The sequence below is a fragment of the Mytilus trossulus genome, chromosome 1 (genome assembly GCF_036588685.1).
Source record: "Mytilus trossulus isolate FHL-02 chromosome 1, PNRI_Mtr1.1.1.hap1, whole genome shotgun sequence".
NCBI lineage: Eukaryota > Metazoa > Mollusca > Bivalvia > Mytilida > Mytilidae > Mytilus > Mytilus trossulus.
Genome location: NC_086373.1, coordinates 73,542,339 through 73,561,557, shown reverse-complemented (window position 1 = coordinate 73,561,557; position 19,219 = coordinate 73,542,339). Strand labels below are relative to the sequence as shown.

Sequence of the window (19,219 nt, the reverse complement as noted above, 5' to 3'; positions counted from 1 at the left end):
GTTAATCTGGGGACAATAAACAAAAGATTTGCCAAATCAGCCACCCACTACTACATGTACATGCTTGATAGACTTGGCTTAATGAATAGACATGTTGTATAGCTAATTATTGTCAAGAAATATTTGGTTGATGAAGCTTATCTATTTAATATCAGGTAATATAAATAATACACACAATCCCTTCATATGCTGCTCATGAGAACCTATAATGTTTTATTGCTTCTACTACAGTTAATCTTTTAATAAACTTGAAGTAAATGACTTTTTTTAATGAACCATCTTACTACACTTAAGTTTTTAATAACTTGAAAAGAATGACATTATGTTTTTTTTTTAAATGCAATATAACTCACCAAATAGATTTTTAAATACTTCCACTGATAAATTTAAGTATGTGTTTGTGACAAAAAAGTCCTATAAACAAATGGTTATACTTGATGGTGATAGATTATTTCTTACAATACATCATTTGTCCATGTGGTCCCTCAGGCATTTAGGTGTACCATGGAACACAGGTCATGTAATACAAACTATGGTAGGAAGGATGTGTATTCACCAAAAAATGATTGATAGCCAAAAGGTGATACAAATACAAAAACAAATATCAACAAAAACAAATATCAACGAAAGCAAAAACTTTTTGAACATAAACTATAAATTTTACATGATACTCACACCAACCTTCAAAATAAATCCAGAGATAATAAGGAATTAAATGTTTGCCTTTGAACTTTTGTAAGTACTTTAAATAGAGAAAATTCTTGATATATGACACCGTAATGGATACTTAAGGAAAATATTTGTGGTTTCTTGACATAAGCCACATTATATAAAATAATATTTCTCTTTTAAAGTCTATTGCTGATTTCACAAATGAAGATAAAATACTGAATACAATTCAATGTGAACATGCTAGAATGGGTCTATGTAGTGTGTGTTTGCCTTTTTACAATGAAATTGAACATTATAAAAGTGATGTTAGACCCCTGACTCAGGGGGCAAACATTTAGGAGATTTGGATTTAAAATATTAAAAGTAAAGAAACAATTATTTCATCAGATGAAGAACTTAAGAGTTGCAGTTGCTTTCAGTAAACAGTAAAAGCAAATATTGTTTGGTATAATTGTATCTTATTTGTGTGGTTTGTTTTTGTTTGTACTTGTGAATGTTTATAACTATTTTTAATACACCTGGCATTATTTTGTCATTTTTCAAATATATTTTTTGGGGTATTTGGAGAATTTTGTGTTAGTGAAAGATCTCTTATATATGTCTCTGCAGTATAATTCATAACATGTAAAAGACTTGGACAATTATGAAGCTGACATATTTCATAAACAGCTGTCTATTGTTAAAGAATGTATTGCACTCTTGATGCAGGTAACATTTGTCATTTGTTTGCTGTCTTTAAGGATTAATATCCCACCTATACATTTTATTCATTGGAACTGACAGTACTTAATATTGAAGGCATTTATATTATAGTACAAAAATATGTGTGTAGGAACAATTATAACAATAGACAAGAGTACACACTGAAATGTTCAGCCTGTTTAATAATCATGGTAAAGTTGTACTGCAGATCTTTAGAATCAAGGTTTTACTACAAATATCACACAAACTTAACATTATCAAGCAATGATCCATGATATTGAGGTGAAGGTCAGATGAACCTTTTCATAATGAACTGTTACACCTTACAATCTTTCCATATACCAAATATAGTTAGTTGACCTATTGCTTATGAGAACTCATAAACATTGATCAATAATCCATGCATTGGATTTAAGGTTCGAGGATACCTGTCGGACAGACATGTAGATCTTACAATATTTTCAAGCATTGCCACCAATCCAACTCATCCCCTGAAAATTTGAGTTATCCCCCTCTTTCAAACATCTTATATTTCAATGCAATAATGGTCACTTTATCATAAATATCTAATCAAGTGATTCTTGCATTGCCTTGACAACAAAAAAATCAAATTCTAAGCAACATAATTTGTTTTTCATATATGCCAAATCACTTTATTTAATAGTCATTCACTTTCAAAATGCAACTATTACTTAAAATGTTAACAGTTCTATATACAAAATTAAACTCTATAAGAGGAGTTAAATTTTATGTATCATGTTTATGAGTATATGATAAGGCTGACAGAGTTACTTCCCATGTATTACTTTATGATATAAGTGATAATGAATTGTCTCCCTTTCAATGGACAATAAATATCATAACATCAATAATACTCACGTATCATCTGTAAAATTTATTCCAAAATACTCTTTTTCTTTTAATTTGAAATGGGAGGAAACTAAATCTAAAAGTTCTCTTGTGTAAAGTTTTGGCTGAAAAGAAACAAAAATAAATATATATCAATATTAACTAAAACTTCATTCAATACAATTTGCATAATAACAGCAAATTGCTTGATATTAAAAAGTAAACTGGTATTCTTGTTACAGTAACAACTATTATGAAGAGAAATAAAAAATCTGATTCATTACAGTTCTATAAGTATTACGGACATTTATACTTTTCAATATAAAATGTTATAGCATGTCATATACAGGCTTAGCAACAATGCTCTGATAGAAAATTGACAACAAAGAAAAGATGATTGATGGAAGAATGGCAAAGTAAAGTGAGAGAGCAGGAACCAATTAAGGGACGTATGGAGGTACATACAGATGGACAAGAGTAAAACTTAATGCCCTCTCTACTACAGCAGGGTCATAAAAAGGAACCAACAGACTCACACTCCTAGAAGGTTTTACCTTGAAACAAGGTTACATGAAATCATTCAAATTTATCAGGAAACATCTTAAAAGTTTTATTTTATACCAGCTCTTACCAACTTTACAAGTCAATAAGCAACATAATTAAAATCAATTATAATATAATACTAAAATTATTATAACAATTTCATATACTAATCTATCTTCCTTCTACTGGTTCCTCAATTATGAAAGTATAAAGTAATAATGCCAGTTTAAAGCTGTCTGATTGGAGGTGAAAAAATCATGATATTGTGCTACCTTAAATCACTGATAAAAAATAATCCATGTTAAACAAAAAACCAATACTGTGGCAGAATTACCACAGAAAACCAATTATACTGGATTCAATACAGTATAGCTGACTGTAGTCTTTGAGTAACATTACCTATATCTTTTACATTTCAACAGTCTCAACAGTAAAGACTTGTAGACCAAACAAACAACTAATTCATCACTAATAGCCAAAAATCTGGTTATTATCATTGCTTCACAAATGAATTTCTAACTGCCTTTGAGTATTTATAATAGATAGGTTTCCATGAAAACATGAACATTAATAGTTACCTGAATGAGTAGGTCTAATCTTCTTTCATCTGGTAATACTATTTGACTTTTCCTCCCTTCATTCATCTGGAAAATAAACAAATGTTCATTACTACATTGTAATTACTTTTTCATTACATGTAAACAGCCTTATTAAACTTTGTACCTTATTGTGTTTCTCTAAAATAATGTCTAATACATATTGTATATATGCTCCTTTGCAATTGTCAGCCAATTGATTTGAAATCAAACATAATGCTTTTAAATAACTTGCCTAGAAATCATAGAAGTTGGTAATTTTTTTTTACAGTTATTGTTTTATTTATTCAAAACTTTTATGGACTTGGGTCTTACGGAATTTGATTGCTTGACATATTTGTAGACCTTTTTATGTCTTCTGTAAATTTGTGCCATTTGGTTACGGTTTATTAAAAGCATACTCCACATCTCTTTTTATTCATATACTGTAGCAGTATTTATTGATTTAACCCTTATATCTTTAAATGGAACTAATGCCACATACTTGTTTTGATGGCAAAAATGCCATGTTGAAATTGTTTGAGAAACAGTTAAGGGGAAATAACTCTAATCAATTGTTACTCAAGCTGTTTTTTTTGAAAAGATGTACATCTGATTTTAATATGAAAGGTTTCACAAATAAAATATGTTCCTGTTAAAATGTTAAAAAATTAAATCATAATGCAACAATGAAGCTGTTCTTCAGTGCACTTCCCTAACATGCCTAAAGTAGACGTAATTTCATACTAACAGGATAATAGATCCAGTTACCATACTTAAAACATTTCCTGTCGATTGGCCTTTTCTTGTTAAACTACTTTTAATAAGGACCAAAGAACAGAGTTTATATAAAGTGCTAAAACAAATACTGTATTTGTTATTGCATAGTGTGACAGTTTTTAAGACCTATAATAAATAATAACAGTAAATAACTTGTAGGGTTTAATGTCTAACTAATAGGCATATATCTTCTATGGTATGATAGTGATTTTTTTTTCTTTTACAGTGTACATTTTATAAGATCTATCATTTCTGACAAAAGAGTTTAAATTTGAATCAAGATTATAAGATGGATTCAATCATCTTCATTACAACAAAACAGTAATCTTATGTTTTCTATCCTCCATCTTGGTATGGTAGCTATATATATATAGTGACTGAACCAGCTGATTGTATTTGTATGCATTTAGAGATTCTTTGTCAGAATCCTTACCTGGACCATATATTCTACTCATGTGAGAAATGCTATGACAAACACATAAAGAGACAAGCAAGATTCTTATTAAAAAAAAATAATTTCAAATGGACTATAACATATTTCTGATGCAATAGAAACCAATCATCATCAGATAATAGAAGTAGTACCTTGAAAGAGGAAAAGACATTGATAGCATTATGGTTCACTAGTTGTTCTATTTACTTCATAACTTGTTTACAACTTTGAAAAAAATATTATTTAAAAGAGGGAAATATATGTTTTTGTATGTTTGTTAAGACATTGCTAAGACTTAAGACTCATCAAACTGTTCTTAATTTTTGATTTTTATTTTACACCATATTCCCTTAATGTATGCATGGATCATAATGTATAGACAATTTCAAAACAATGTTGATTGTTTTGGTAGACAATTCTCACAATTACTCAATTAATCAATACATGTATAATGAAATGTTTCAGCTTTATCTGTTAATTTCATCATTAACAGCAGAAGTCACTGCACCACTACAATATATCTTGTCATAAAGATGATGTTCATTTGAAAAAGATTGATTTGCAACTGAATTCAAGATATTTTGATATTTATAAACATTCATAAGACAACTGCTTCAAAAGTGATTCCTTTTTTTTCTAATTTTTATAACACATCATCTTTTGCAAAATACTCTCAGTCTGTAATCACCACCAGCATCTATTCTATGTATTGATACTTCTGTCACTAAGCTGACAATCATGACAATATATTGAATGGAACTAAACTCATCTGTGTCCCCACACTGTGTTTGGGAATAAAACAAATGAATCCAGCAGTTTATCTGATAGAAACATCTGTCACAGAAACAAGTTCATGTATCTAAATAGAATTTTATATCAACAATTTCCTAAACTGTTTACAGTGATTACTATATTATCTCTACTTTTCTCTTGAATGATTATGTTCAGACTTCATCACAAATTATGCAATAAACAATACAATTTCTGATGAGTACAGTGATGGCTATTAGAGGCTTTCTCAATTGGTGATGATATTATAAGTGCCGACAAGTGCAAGGAAGTCATAGCATGTTGAGGGCTACCCTCTAAATGACACCAATTATATATTATATCATATCACTTCAAAATTAAAACGCATCCTATATTAGCTTGGAAGATAAAATGTAAACCTGGACCAATGATTTTCAATCCCAATAAGATGGTGAAGCAATATAGTAGTCAATATAAGCACTAAATTGTCTATTTTATACCATACTGTTACAAATTTCTTGGACAAATAGCACCTTATTAAATTGAATGACTATTTATGACAGTCCTTTTATGTGTCCAGACAAACCAATATGGCTTTGAATTTAACAAACAGAGATGACTTAATATTGTTTAATCTTAGTCACCATTTACAATTTATTTCATGTCTTTTGTTTTGTTGAGTTTTGTTTTGGGAAAGTGACAAAGTCTCCAAGAGACAATGACTCATATATTATATGCATTCTCAATGCAATCTTGATGCACTTTCATAATAATTTATAACGTTACCAAACTTTATGATTCCAGACTGCCAAAGAACCGAAATATCAAAGAAACAAATGTGAAATAGCACAGATAAAACAATTACTGCATATTTTACATGTGTTGGTGCATTGTATGCATGTTTAAAATGGAGGTTCTCCAATTACCCCAGTTGTGAAATTCTTTTGTGAAGCATTACATAATTATTTTTGATCATATCATGACTGGGTGTTACAAAACATCTGCTGCTGTTAAATGTTTATTATTGTGACCTAACATGCAGGGCTATGATCCTGCCAAAATGAATATTCACTGATAGCAAATTTTGTGGTTTGAACAGAACAGATTTTTATGATAAAAATTGCATGTAAATATAAACCTTGTTATAGGAGTAATACTACACTCAAATTCTAGGACAATGCATTGTACTTAAAGTAAAAGATGAACAAATTGTTCACACTGGGCCTAAGGTTGATCAGTTTGATCTAAATTAATTTTAAAATATCTTAAAGTACTCAGACAACAATACACACACTAAAATATCATGTTGCTTCACTGATCATATTTGAACATTATGTTGAAAACCTAAATGTTCAACTGCAGGTATAACATAAAATAAATGAAGTCAAGGTCAGAAAAACCCTGCAAGACTACATGTTCACCAAACAATCAATACACAAATAAAGTTATGTTTTACCATTGAGAACGAAAAAATGAGGTCAAGGTCAGAAGACAGCAGCTGGCAGACAAAAATATTCCCTTTAAAATCATTCCATATACCATAGATGTAATACCTATGCATATACCAAATATAGATTTTGCAAAGTATGAGTTTTTGTATTTTTAGAATATCTTTCATAAAATGGAATAATTCGTAATACTAATTTTGTGAAGTTATTGGGTTGTATGAATGAAGTTGTATGCATTTAATTAAATTAATTGACGCGTGAGGTGATCCCTTTTAAGCATGTCTTCAACTTTCCCATTGTATTTCTGTCTTTTGGTCTATGTGACTACCCTCAAATATAAGCTATAAAAATTCAGTAATAAAAGTTTATATCATTAGTAACATTTACATGTAAAATAATTTGGCACATTTCTACATTAAATGTAACATCAGACCAGGCATTTTTTCTTTTATTATCTAATCAAATTATTTGTTTCCCCTTATTCTTTTGCATACACGTATAAAGGTATAAAATACATCAAAAGTTGACTGATTGTTACTTACACTTTCTTTAATGTAAAGTAATAAGTTCATCCTTTATAATGAAATATTCCTATTAAAACAAAATATACAAATCATAAAAAAAAAATTCCATCTGAACATTCACAACTTCAGGGAACAACAACTTCAGGGAACAAACCCAGACAATGGTCAGCTACAAAATCACCTTTGATTTCCATGAAACACACTCATACAGAAGTCATACCAAGAAAATCTCACCTTAACTAGCTTCCAGCTGGAGACTTGACAACAAATCACAAAAAGTTTGACTTGACACCTAAACAAACAATAAGAAATCTATCTTCCTCTATCATCAATATCACAGAAGATACAATCCCTCATTACAACAGTACAGACTGGCTTCCTAATTGTTTTCATTTATAAACCCATTGATTTGTATATAATGTTCACCTAAACAATATTACATTAAATATTCATTGATTTATAGATGCTATGGTCATCTGGGTACAATATCTTTAAAGGATAATATCTGTAACAATCAAATAGCCATTCTTTGGGCCCTGTCCAGCTGCTTTTACTACTTAAATGTTCTATACAGTAGACACATTACTTAATCCTCTCTCCATACATTTAGTAATACAATTAAATCTAGATCAGTTATTATTCCTGAACATTTCATATTTGAATCTTAGTACATATGAATTTTTATATAGCTAGCAACTGAGTCAACTTTGTTCTGAAACATGTTTAAAACTTCTTCACATTCAATTGTTATGCTTTTCAGCCTGTGGGAGATTACATAGGGATAGAACTTTTTGGTATAGTTGTGCCCCTCTAAAAATTTCCCCTATTCAGTGTTTATACTCTTGAAATGATAGAGAAGATTAAAGAACATATAGTCATGCCAATATACAGGTCACATTGATCCAGTTGAGTTAAAACTCGACTCTAATGAGTCTATTTTTCACCTGGATTTAAGTCAGCAGTCTTCACACTGAACCACAGGCCCAGCGGCCCAGGCTTGTAAAATTGATGTCAGGTCTGTAAAAATAAGGTCTACCGGCCAAAAGAAATAACTAATATTGTAGTAAATTGAGCATCAGGATTAAAAAGGTTATCTTGAAGACTGAATGCATCTTCAACAATGACCACTTTCCAACATTGTAGACTAGAATATTTTTCATGAATTAAATCTATTTTTTATTGATCTTATCTTGCTGGTGACAGTATTAATCATCTATAGTTCTTATTTACAAGTAGAGCTAGTTTCTCTTTATCTATCAATTCATATTTTCTTTAGATAAAAATAAAATAAATAAATGGGGAATGTGTCGGTTGGACACAGATGATGTCCTCCTTTACATATCATATAAAGTTATAAAGGGACATAACTGAAGAACAGTAAAGTGAGGGTACCCAAATTTGAACTTGATCTGAGTTTTGCGATAGTATGTATAATTGTCAAAACATTTGGTCATGGCAAACTTAAGCTGGAGAACGAAATAAAAAATAAAGCAACTTTTCCAATTATAAAGGGGCATAACTCTAGAACAGTTAAAGTGACTCCACCAAAATTCAAACTTGATCTGTATTTTATGGTTATAAGCATTATTTATAAGTTTCATATATCAGTTGGGTGAGGCAAACTAAAGTTAGAGAATGAAACCAAATTTGGGATGTACGGAACATACATACAGACAGACAAGGCTACTACTGAATGCCTCCTCAGCTATAGCGGAGGCATAAAAAAGGGGAAATTAGTAATAAAAGACTATAACTTTTGTAAGAAGTTGTGCAACAGTTTTGATAAAAAACAGAAGCTAAATCTCAACATTCTGAACATTTCACTATCTGTCAGATTTTTTTTAACATATAGCATTTTTCAAGATAAGAGACACAGGTAAAGAGATCTAAAACATCTACAACATGTAGGTACATAAGACAGTTAGACTTAGAACACAAACTGCAGCATAAAACTTCTTTACCATACTTCCTGAATAACATCAAGTTTTATGCAACATTGAGCCAGTGAAAGTGATGTTGATTACCTGTAACACCTGATGTATGTTTCTCCAGGTGTTGAGAGATGAAGATCTTTTATAAAGCAGGTGGAAACTAGTACCTAGCTAGCTTATATTCTTAAGTTAATCAATTCTCAAGATGTAAAAAGAAAAATGAATTATTCTTTTAGAAGTAATATCTTCAACTTCAAAATAAGATATTGGATATTCAGATTTCCGACTCTCATTTATTAATGACACTCTCTGTGATTATATGTAATGTATTTGTAGGTACATGATTAAAATCAAGACAAAATGGATTAGAATTTTCTATACATGTTCTTCAGCACGCAAACTGCTATGAACATCGATATTTCTACTTGTACATAAAACTACTGGTACATGGGATATTGACCAATGTGGGTTTTGAAATGGGTACCTAAAATTTAACCTTTTCCAAAATCCTGATGAATCATACAACTGAGAACACCCTAATATTGTTTGTACTAGCTAGTAGAAGTCGGACATTCAATTGCAAGATTTGTCATAAATTACCAAATACTAATGAAACCTTATAATCAAAGGACCAATACTGTTCTTCTTATCAGATTCAATCTTAAAAATTTTCTTTCAGATACTAAATATTCTTATTCAATACTAAAAATTCATTTTTTCAAATTCTGAACTGCATCTTCTCAAATGTATATATGTAGACTAGAATGGGTAAGTCAACTGGATTATCAAAATGATGCCAGATTGGCACTGTAAGCACTCCCAACAACTTCTTATTAGTTTAACTTGACATATATGTTTATGACCTTGATATAGAGGTCATCCTCTTTCAACATGCTATGAGATTACATGTAACAACTTCTTTTGGCAGACACATAAAGTGACAGAAAAAATGTATTTTTTCTACTGTCTAACTTTTTCGCAAGGATGTAAATATCCTTAAATTTGCATGTATGACAAAATAAGTTCAGTTTGTATCTTACTTTGCAACTTTACATTTATAACAAACCTACCTCACAGACATGGGACAAAAAGAAAAAGAGAACAAAAACTAAAGTGAGCCAAGAAAATGAGGTCAAGGTCAGGTGAATATAGTTATCTTAAAACTTATAAATGAAAAAAGTCATGTAATAGAATGCAGTCACTGAACAATGAAAATCATTAATGAGGTCAAGGACAACACTGTCAACATACATATGCTAAACATAAACTTTCTAACACAGGGTTTAACTTGACTGATTGTTGAATGCTTAATTTTCAGTGGCTAATATTTCATGCAAACATATCGATACAATAGATAGGTTCTGCAAGGATGTCAACCAGGAAGAAGGATGAGACTTATTAACTGCTATTGTAAAATGAAAGTTCACTATAATATGTAAAGAGGAATGCGCAGAAATCAGAACATAAGGCACTTGTCTACAAAGTGAAGAACCCAGGTCTTCTACATTTTGTATCGGCAGAAACATAGAGCTTCAAATAATACATAAAGTTAAGAACCTTGCCAGACACATCTACTGAATTTGCATCCCTTTATTTTGCATTATGTGACATTCATAACAAGCGAGACAAAAACATGACAAATGTTCTATATATACAATGTAAATACCATCACTTATAACAACTTAATTAAATAAACAATCTACAGGACTTAATGTAGCCTAAACAAAAATTTTGCTAACAATGTATTTTTACAAACGACATGTAAAGAGAACCGATTTATGACATTTAAACAACTTTTATAACATTCTATTCTCATCTGGTGCGTTTTGGTATACAAAATTATCCATTGAAAAATTTCCTCAAAATTGAGGACATTATTAAAGCATTGAACTGTTTATAACAAAATTGAAACACATTGATTTCATTAACACTAAGGTGTTCTTGGGAAGTAATTTTCTAAAGTTATGTTATGAAAAGCATCATAATACAACTTCAAACGATACTTAATTAAAATAAAAAGGAATTCTAAATACTTTCTATATATAAATATGAACAATATTAATAGTACTTTTCTTGTGTGTTAATTACACTTCATTGAACTCACCCATTTTTTAGTAAGACGTCTTCTTAAAGTCCCAGACATGGTTTATTTGACAATATTATATCCACAATATAATTAGGAAATTCACAAAAATACTGACATGATAATGTGAAGTTTATATTAACCACAGAAGCGACACACGCCATCAACAGCAGTCACACAATCCTTCCTTTCCTTCAGCCTCATTTTAACTTCCTGTTAAAACTTCAAACTTTAATTATTTCACTTCAATAACCACTTTTTATTGTAAATCATATTTTATATTTTTGTATAATGCCGTATGTTCCATTTCACAATTGCAGACAGCATAAAACATATGTTTTGAAGGTATTTCAGTTAGATAATCCATTTATACAAGTTTACATCATGTATATAGCTATATAGTGTATACGTCTTTCACAGTCAATACTTACGTAAAGGATTGACTGGTAAATTGAATATCATATAATATTACATGTATGTCGTAAAGAAAATAAAACAAATTCAATGTCAACTGAACTTGAAAATTGATTTTTTCATGTCTTGACGATTTTCTCCTTTGTTCTATTGTACAGTTCATTAAATTTTAAGTCTTTTTTATAAAGACCTGATTAAAATTTTCAGACATAATCTGATTATCTTAATAGGCCAAACTTAATAAGAAGTTAGTTATGAAATCCAACACTTGAAGTAATTATGATATAAAAGGACCTTGTAACATTATTTATGAATTGTCTACAACTCTTTGCTCCATTGACACCTTATCATTCAATCTTTTAAAAGTCAAGTTTAATTTTAAATTTCAAATTGTAATCTCATACTGTAGAAGATTGTAAAGACTCAACCCAGTGTTTATTAAATGTTATGGCAGAAACAGTATTGTCCATATCATAAATACTATTGTACTATGCTGTTCACACTTCAGCTACAAATTATGTGGTAATGGTTAATGGGCTTATTTATGATCATTATGATGAAAATAATACCTTCAAAATATCAAGAAGCTTTTAATCCACTTACATAGAGCAAGGTTTTAATCACAAACATTTACAATGGTGGTATGGAACATTTGCAACTTTAATATGATCTTAAGTAATTAACTAGTAATTAGAAATCATTTCTTCATATTTAGTCACATGAACTGCAGTCAATTAATACAAACAGGCCCACCAGCCCAGTCTTGTAAAACTAAGGTCAAGCCTGTAAAAACTTCTTCTGGGATTTTTTTTTTTATCTTTTTGCAATTAGCATCAGGCCTGTGGTAGCAAAAGTTTATTCTGAAACTGGAACAGGTCTTCAAATGTAATTTTGATTACATTATTGCAGACTCATCATGTTAAGTGATCAGTAAGAGTTCAGAATCTTCTTCAAACCATCCATGACCCAGATATCTGAAGGTTTTTAATAATACAGATGCTTAATGATTTAAACAATTTACTGTATATATTTTTATGACTTCTTTCCTGTGGATTATTGTAGCCACATGGAGAGATAAGTGCCTCATGTTTTTATTAATAGATAAAATGCATTGTCTTCAGGTGCAAAGTATCTCACAGTCAAATAAATCATATTTAATAAGCTCTGCAGTCAAATAAAACATTGCATTAAAATGATTTTATTTGAATTACTTCAAAAATTCTATAATTTGGCTGAGACTTTTTTGCAGTGATTTCAGATATATCTTGGTCACGGAAAAGTAAAATTAAACATAACCCTTATTCTTTTTGAAAGATGTGAGGACATTCTTATCGCATGAAGCACATTGAGAAAAATAGTATCCCATTTAGCGGTATATTTTATTTTTACTCATGGTGGACATGTTGGTTGATTGGTAGGAACAAACTATACAAACTTTATTATTCTAAATACTGTAAACCAACTTATTTTTGCAGATACTTTATTTTGTGTTTAGTCCTTTCTAGTCTATTTCATGGCAATTTAATTTTGCTATTATTGCGTTTCCTAGATGAAGTCAGGTAAGGAAAAATCCTGGTTTTACAAATTTGCGGCAATTTATATTCCCAACATTTTTCTACTAGCGAAAATAAATCGCTTGCTAAAATAAGATGGTTTACGGTATCATAAAGATCACCAATTCCCAGTTTGGCCAATAAGTTGTTTCCTATAATATTTCAAAAAGTTTCTGACACCAGACTTATATATTGATTGTTGCTTGATTAATGTCCAGTGTCCAGTGACACAACAGACAAAGATCAAAATGATGGCAAAAGTTCACATGGTCATCACAAAAATGTCAGTTCAGACTTCTAATTCCTTTATTCAGAGAATCAGAGAAATATTAATTATTGATACGAAAAATATGAACGGATATCAAGATAAAGATGACGTTCTCCTTTGAAGATGACATTTCCTTTGTATGACTATAGCTAACCAACAACTATAAATATCAACATGAATAAGGTCAGAAGAATCTCCACAGAAAACTCAATCATACTTAATTGTACAAACTAAAAACTATCATTGAAATCTTTCTTGGTCCTGCAATATTTGATTTTCATTTCCAACAAGTCACAGTTTACTCACATTTAAGTTTCAGTGTTTGTCTTGGGTATCCTGTCATTTGTGTCATATAATTTAGAAGATACATTTTTTTGAACAATGAAAAAACTGGATAACACCATGTCCGCAAAGTAGAACAATGAAATGACAGACAGCCCACAAAACACCATAAACTACACCTAATCACAAACTAAAACATTGTTGACGCCATCACACCGCCACTGCCAACACCATACCTATGTCTCACTTTTTTACTCCGTCAATACTCCAGGCAAGACAAAAACCACATATTCACCAACATGATCAAATTAATGATTTTGACATACCTATACCCGTGAACTGGAGAACATGGGTGGTCACTATCAGTTTGACTTTTTATACATAAGCAAACACTTTTGCTGCATACATGACCCAACAAGTAAGTTTAGCCCTCATAAGAACTGAAGGTAAACTGAACAATAATCTTATGTTTGTGTAAATATATACATGTAATACTTGCTGAGTTCACACGTAATTCGAATTCGATTCGCATTAACTAATTCGAATTAGTTTAATTGGCATTCGAAACGTTGATAGTCCTAACGTCAATTCTAATTAATTGGAATTGGAATGCGCGTCAAATTCGCTTTATTGTCCTAACGTCGTTAACTTTAAATTCAGATTAACAAAAGCGTATTTCTAATGCGAATTAGCCAATTCGAATCAATTCGAATTAAAAAAGAAGAGTGTGTAAACGCGATTAGCGAATTCGATTCGTATTCAATTTGAATTAAAGATACGTGTGAACGAGGCAACAGTATATATATTGCTACCTCTGCATGCACAATTTGTAACTTTCATATCTTGCAAATCATGTGACTTGTTTCAGTATACTGTGCATTGTACCTTTAACATTGATATTGACCACAGAACTGAAATACTGTTACCTGTCCTTCCCTATGATTGATTTTTCAAAGTTTCAAAAGAACAGCTGTTAATAATTGTCTTGTAATGTGTTCATCTTTCTCAATCTGCCAAGAGGATGAATATTCAATACTTATTTCAACTGTTGTCTATATTGATAGAAACAATCTTAATGTATCATCAGTATGTATCCATCATTGGGTTTTTAATTTTGATACCATAGGGTAAACTTGTAATTTAATACAATTTGAACTTGCTCTTAACAAATTGTTCATGTTGATTAAAAAAAAGACAAATGCCATATATAGCTTTCTAGAGTTTTCATTGTGTGGTAAATACTTCTTTTTGAAGAAAAAATTGTGACCTTGACCTTACTGCAGGAAATGTGCATTTGTACCATTTTCCAATCTGATTTTCTTCTGTTTTTCATGTCAACTTTTGAACTCTGTTGACATGAAAAACAGAAGAAAATTGTTACATATAAATGATCATGCATAACTCTGAAAAAATATAATGCAATACTTATTCATAATGTCATGAATGTATACACTGTAAAGCAGACTATTTTTGCACTGAAAAACCAGATGCTCCGCAGGGCGTAGCTTTATACGACCGCAGAGGTCGAACCCTGAACGGTTGGGGCAAGTATGGACACAACATTCAAGCTGGATTCCGCTCTAAATTTGGATTGTGATTAAATAGTTGACACAGCATAGGTTTCTGACACAGAATGAATGTATTCAAATGAACTTAAAATTTTTGTTTTCTCTTAGAGCAATTCACTATGCTGTTGAATATTAATCCTCTCAAAAAAATGTTTGAAGAAATTTTCTTTTTATTTATGAAATTTCAAATGAGAAAAATTGAACCCAATTTTTTAATCACATCCCCCTTTCCTTATTCCAAAACTAATTTCAATTAAAATATTCTAATGGAGTTTGCAACAATTACTACTCATTTAAATACATCATAAAATATATAGATGTAAAAAAACTGCTTGTTATCACTGAATGGTAAAGATTATTTAAATTTATCAGTTGGTAGTAAAAAGTGAATATACATTGTATATTGTATATAACAAAGATTTAAGTTGATTCTGGACAAAGAAAGATAACTCCAATTAAAAAAATTCTTGCAGATATTTCTTGCTTACTATACTGGACAAAGAAAGATAACTCTTAATTAAAAAAAAATTGCTATTTCACAATATTGTGAAATTAGATATTTCTTGCCATTGCACAATACTGTGCAACTGAAAAGACTTGCTATTGCACAATACTTAATATAATAATTTTAGATCCTGATTTGGACCAACTTGAAAACTGGGCCAATAATCAAAAATCTAAGTACATTTTTAGATTCAGCATATCAAAGAACCCCAAGGTTTCAATTTTTGTTCAAATCAAACTAAGTTTAATTTTGGACCCTTTGGACCTTAATGTAGACCAATTTGAAAACGGGACCAAAAATTAAGAATCTACATACACAGTTAGATTCGGCATATTAAAGAACCCCAATTATTCAATTTTGATGAAATCAAACAAAGTTTAATTTTGGACCCTTTGGGCCCCTTTTTCCTTAACTGTTGGGACCAAAACTCCCAAAATCAATACCAACCTTCCTTTTATAGTCATAAACCTTGTGTTTAAATTTCATAGATTTCTATTTACTTATACTAACGCTATGGTGCGAAAACCAAGAAAAATGCTTATTTGGGTCCCTTTTTGGCCCCTAATTCCTTAACTGTTGGGATCGAAACTCCCAAAATCAATACCAACCTTCCTTTTGTGGTCATAAACATTGTGTTTAAATTTCATTGATATCTATTTAGTTTAACTAAAGTTATTGTGCGAAAACCAAGAATAATGCTTATTTGGGCCCTTTTTGGCCCCTAATTCCTAAACTGTTGAAACCAAAACTCCCAAAATCAATCCCAACCTTTCTTTCGTGGTCATAAACCTTGTGTCAAAATTTCATAGATTTCTATTAACTCAAACTAAAGTTATAGTGCGAAAACCAAGAAAATGCTTATTTGGGCCCTTTTTGGTCCCTAATTCCTAAATGTTGGGACCAAAACTCCCAAAATCAATACCAGCCTTCCTTTTATGGTCATAAACCTTGTGTTAAAATTTCATAGATTTCTATTCACTTTTACTAAAGTTAGAGTGCGAAAACTAAAAGTATTCGGACGACGACGACGACGACGACGACGACGACGACGACGACGACGACGCCAACGTGATAGCAATATACGACGAAAATTTTTTCAAAATTTGCGGTCGTATAAAAACACAAACCATACAAATGAAATCGCCCCTTTAAAAAATGCAACATTAAATGATAATGTTTCAACTTTCATTAGTTATTTAAATGACCACCCAATCTGAGAAAAAAGGAAATATCATATCATAAATAAGCAGATTCAACAGTTGGCTAACAAGCCATTAGGGCATTAGTGCCAATATTAATATGAACAAATACAGATTTGAGTCTCCTATATATATATATATATACTGTGACTGTATCTTACATTAATTTGTAGGATCCTTTACTATAGACAATTTAGCTGATCTGTAACAATAACATCTTCATGCCTTATATATCATGTACTGTATTACGCCGCTAGATTAAAACTGACGTGGAAAGGTAACACATGGCCAGCGAAAGCTCTTTTTTTGAGAGCCCAGGTGGTTGTGTGGTCTAGCGGGACGGCTGCAGTGCAGGCGATTTGGTGTCACGATATCACAGTAGCATGGGTTCGAATATTGGCGAATGAAGAACCAAAAATTTGCGAAAGCAAATTTACAGATCTAACATTGTTGGGTTGATGTTTAGACGAGTTGTGTATATATATATATATATATAAACCAGTCTAAATTGAAAACTACGTTCAAACCTATGACTGCGTTGGATAAAAACCGCAATTTTTATTCGCGTGCATGTCAAACAAATTTCGTTGTAGAAGGGTCTAAAAACAGCACAAACAACATTTTCCAAAAGACCAAAAGAGTGAAAAAGTATATTTAAACAAAACGCATTTGACTAACAGGTTGAACAACTGATGTTCTTTAACCCTGCTGACTGCCATTGGCGATTGCCAAATAAAATTGATCACAGGTTGTAACAAAATGGATCTTATTATAAATTTAATACGTCACAGAAAAAAAATTTGTTAACTTGTGGACAGGATGTTGTGCCACAAACATTCGGTGTCAATATTTCTTTAGTACACCATATCCGGATTTCGACAATAAATGTCTCTTCAGTGATGTTAGGGATCGAAACGGTATTTGGAAGGCCATATAAAAAGCACCCTCATTTTTAGAGAAAGTACCCTCATTTTTAGATTAACTCTTGAATTTTAAGAGTCAATATATAGGATGAACGGATCATATAAACCGGAGGGAAAATATGATACATGCCCAAACAAAAAATATAAACGAGTCTAAATTGAAAACTACGTTCAAACCTATGACTGCGTTGGATAAAAACCGCAATTTTTATACATGTGCATGTCAAACAAATTTCGTTGTAGAAGGTATATATATATACATGATATAGAGGACATATGTCTCCTATATTTCCTGTTTGCCTTTTAGCATCATCAGAAATAAATAATAAATATATGTTCAAATTTAAAATAGTAAAACTGCATATCCTCTCTTCCTGCAGAACAATCTGCGGAGGTTTGGTTCTGTTGTGTAGTCTAGCTTTTCATTTGATAGTTATTTGTGATCATTTCCCTTCCTCCCGTAGTCCAGCGGATATAAGAATAATTGATCACTTTATGGTATAAGCATGAAACTTGGCATAGCAGGGACAGAACTGTAACTTTTGCAATGGTAGCTTAAATTTTATGACTCACATAATATGTATACATATTATATATATTATATATGTCATGTATGTATAGTCCTATACAAGAAAAGCAGAAATTTAAGTAGTCCACACCAAATTTTAGGGGTCATTGGCCTGTGGGCCCCTGCTAATTTCAAACCCTGCATAGTGAAAGATATAAGTATATAAACAAAATTTAGATATGTAGCCACAAAAAAAAATCCAATATGGCCAATTTTATGTATTTTGAATACAAAATCATACACTTGACTAAGTCTACGAATAAGCATGAGTTTAGTAGATATCACAAATTTAAGAAAACACAATAAAGAACTGTATGACAACCTTGTTGGGCAATGAGAATCCGCAGAAATCAAATCAATATTGGTAATAATGAATCCAAAACTGGAGGTTGAAAGTTTCATTTCCTGCAGAAGAGAGTGTTGAAGTATCAACTATGATTTCTTTTGGTCAGGACTGTAGCAGACAAAAAGTATGTGACCCCTTCGGATTATCACTGAACAATCCAGTTTGGCAAAGGGAGATATCAATATCAATATGTATAACTACATTGTATTAAAATGTGAGGTGTACACATTAAATTCTTTAAAAAGTCTGTTAAAAAATAATTAAGTGTATAAATAAGAAGAAATGCAGATTAACAAATTAAAT

At 30.8% G+C, this 19,219-nt stretch overlaps 1 protein-coding gene across 5 annotated transcripts in view; it reads right to left on the bottom strand.

Annotated features, from left to right (window-relative positions):
- Positions 1–19,219, bottom strand: part of LOC134684518 (FERM domain-containing protein 4A-like) — a 74,079-nt gene that overhangs the window by 42,532 nt on the left and 12,328 nt on the right. For 4 of the 5 annotated variants that reach the window (XM_063543836.1, XM_063543824.1, XM_063543811.1 and 1 more), the window contains exons 2-3: positions 3,345–3,410; positions 2,254–2,348 (exon numbers count right to left, since the gene is read on the bottom strand). In XM_063543836.1, coding sequence (XP_063399906.1) covers positions 2,254–2,348; positions 3,345–3,410 — 161 coding nt within the window. Of the gene's footprint in view, positions 1–2,253; positions 2,349–3,344; positions 3,411–11,311; positions 11,722–19,219 lie in introns of those variants that run through there. The other variant, XM_063543828.1, reaches the window with a different exon arrangement.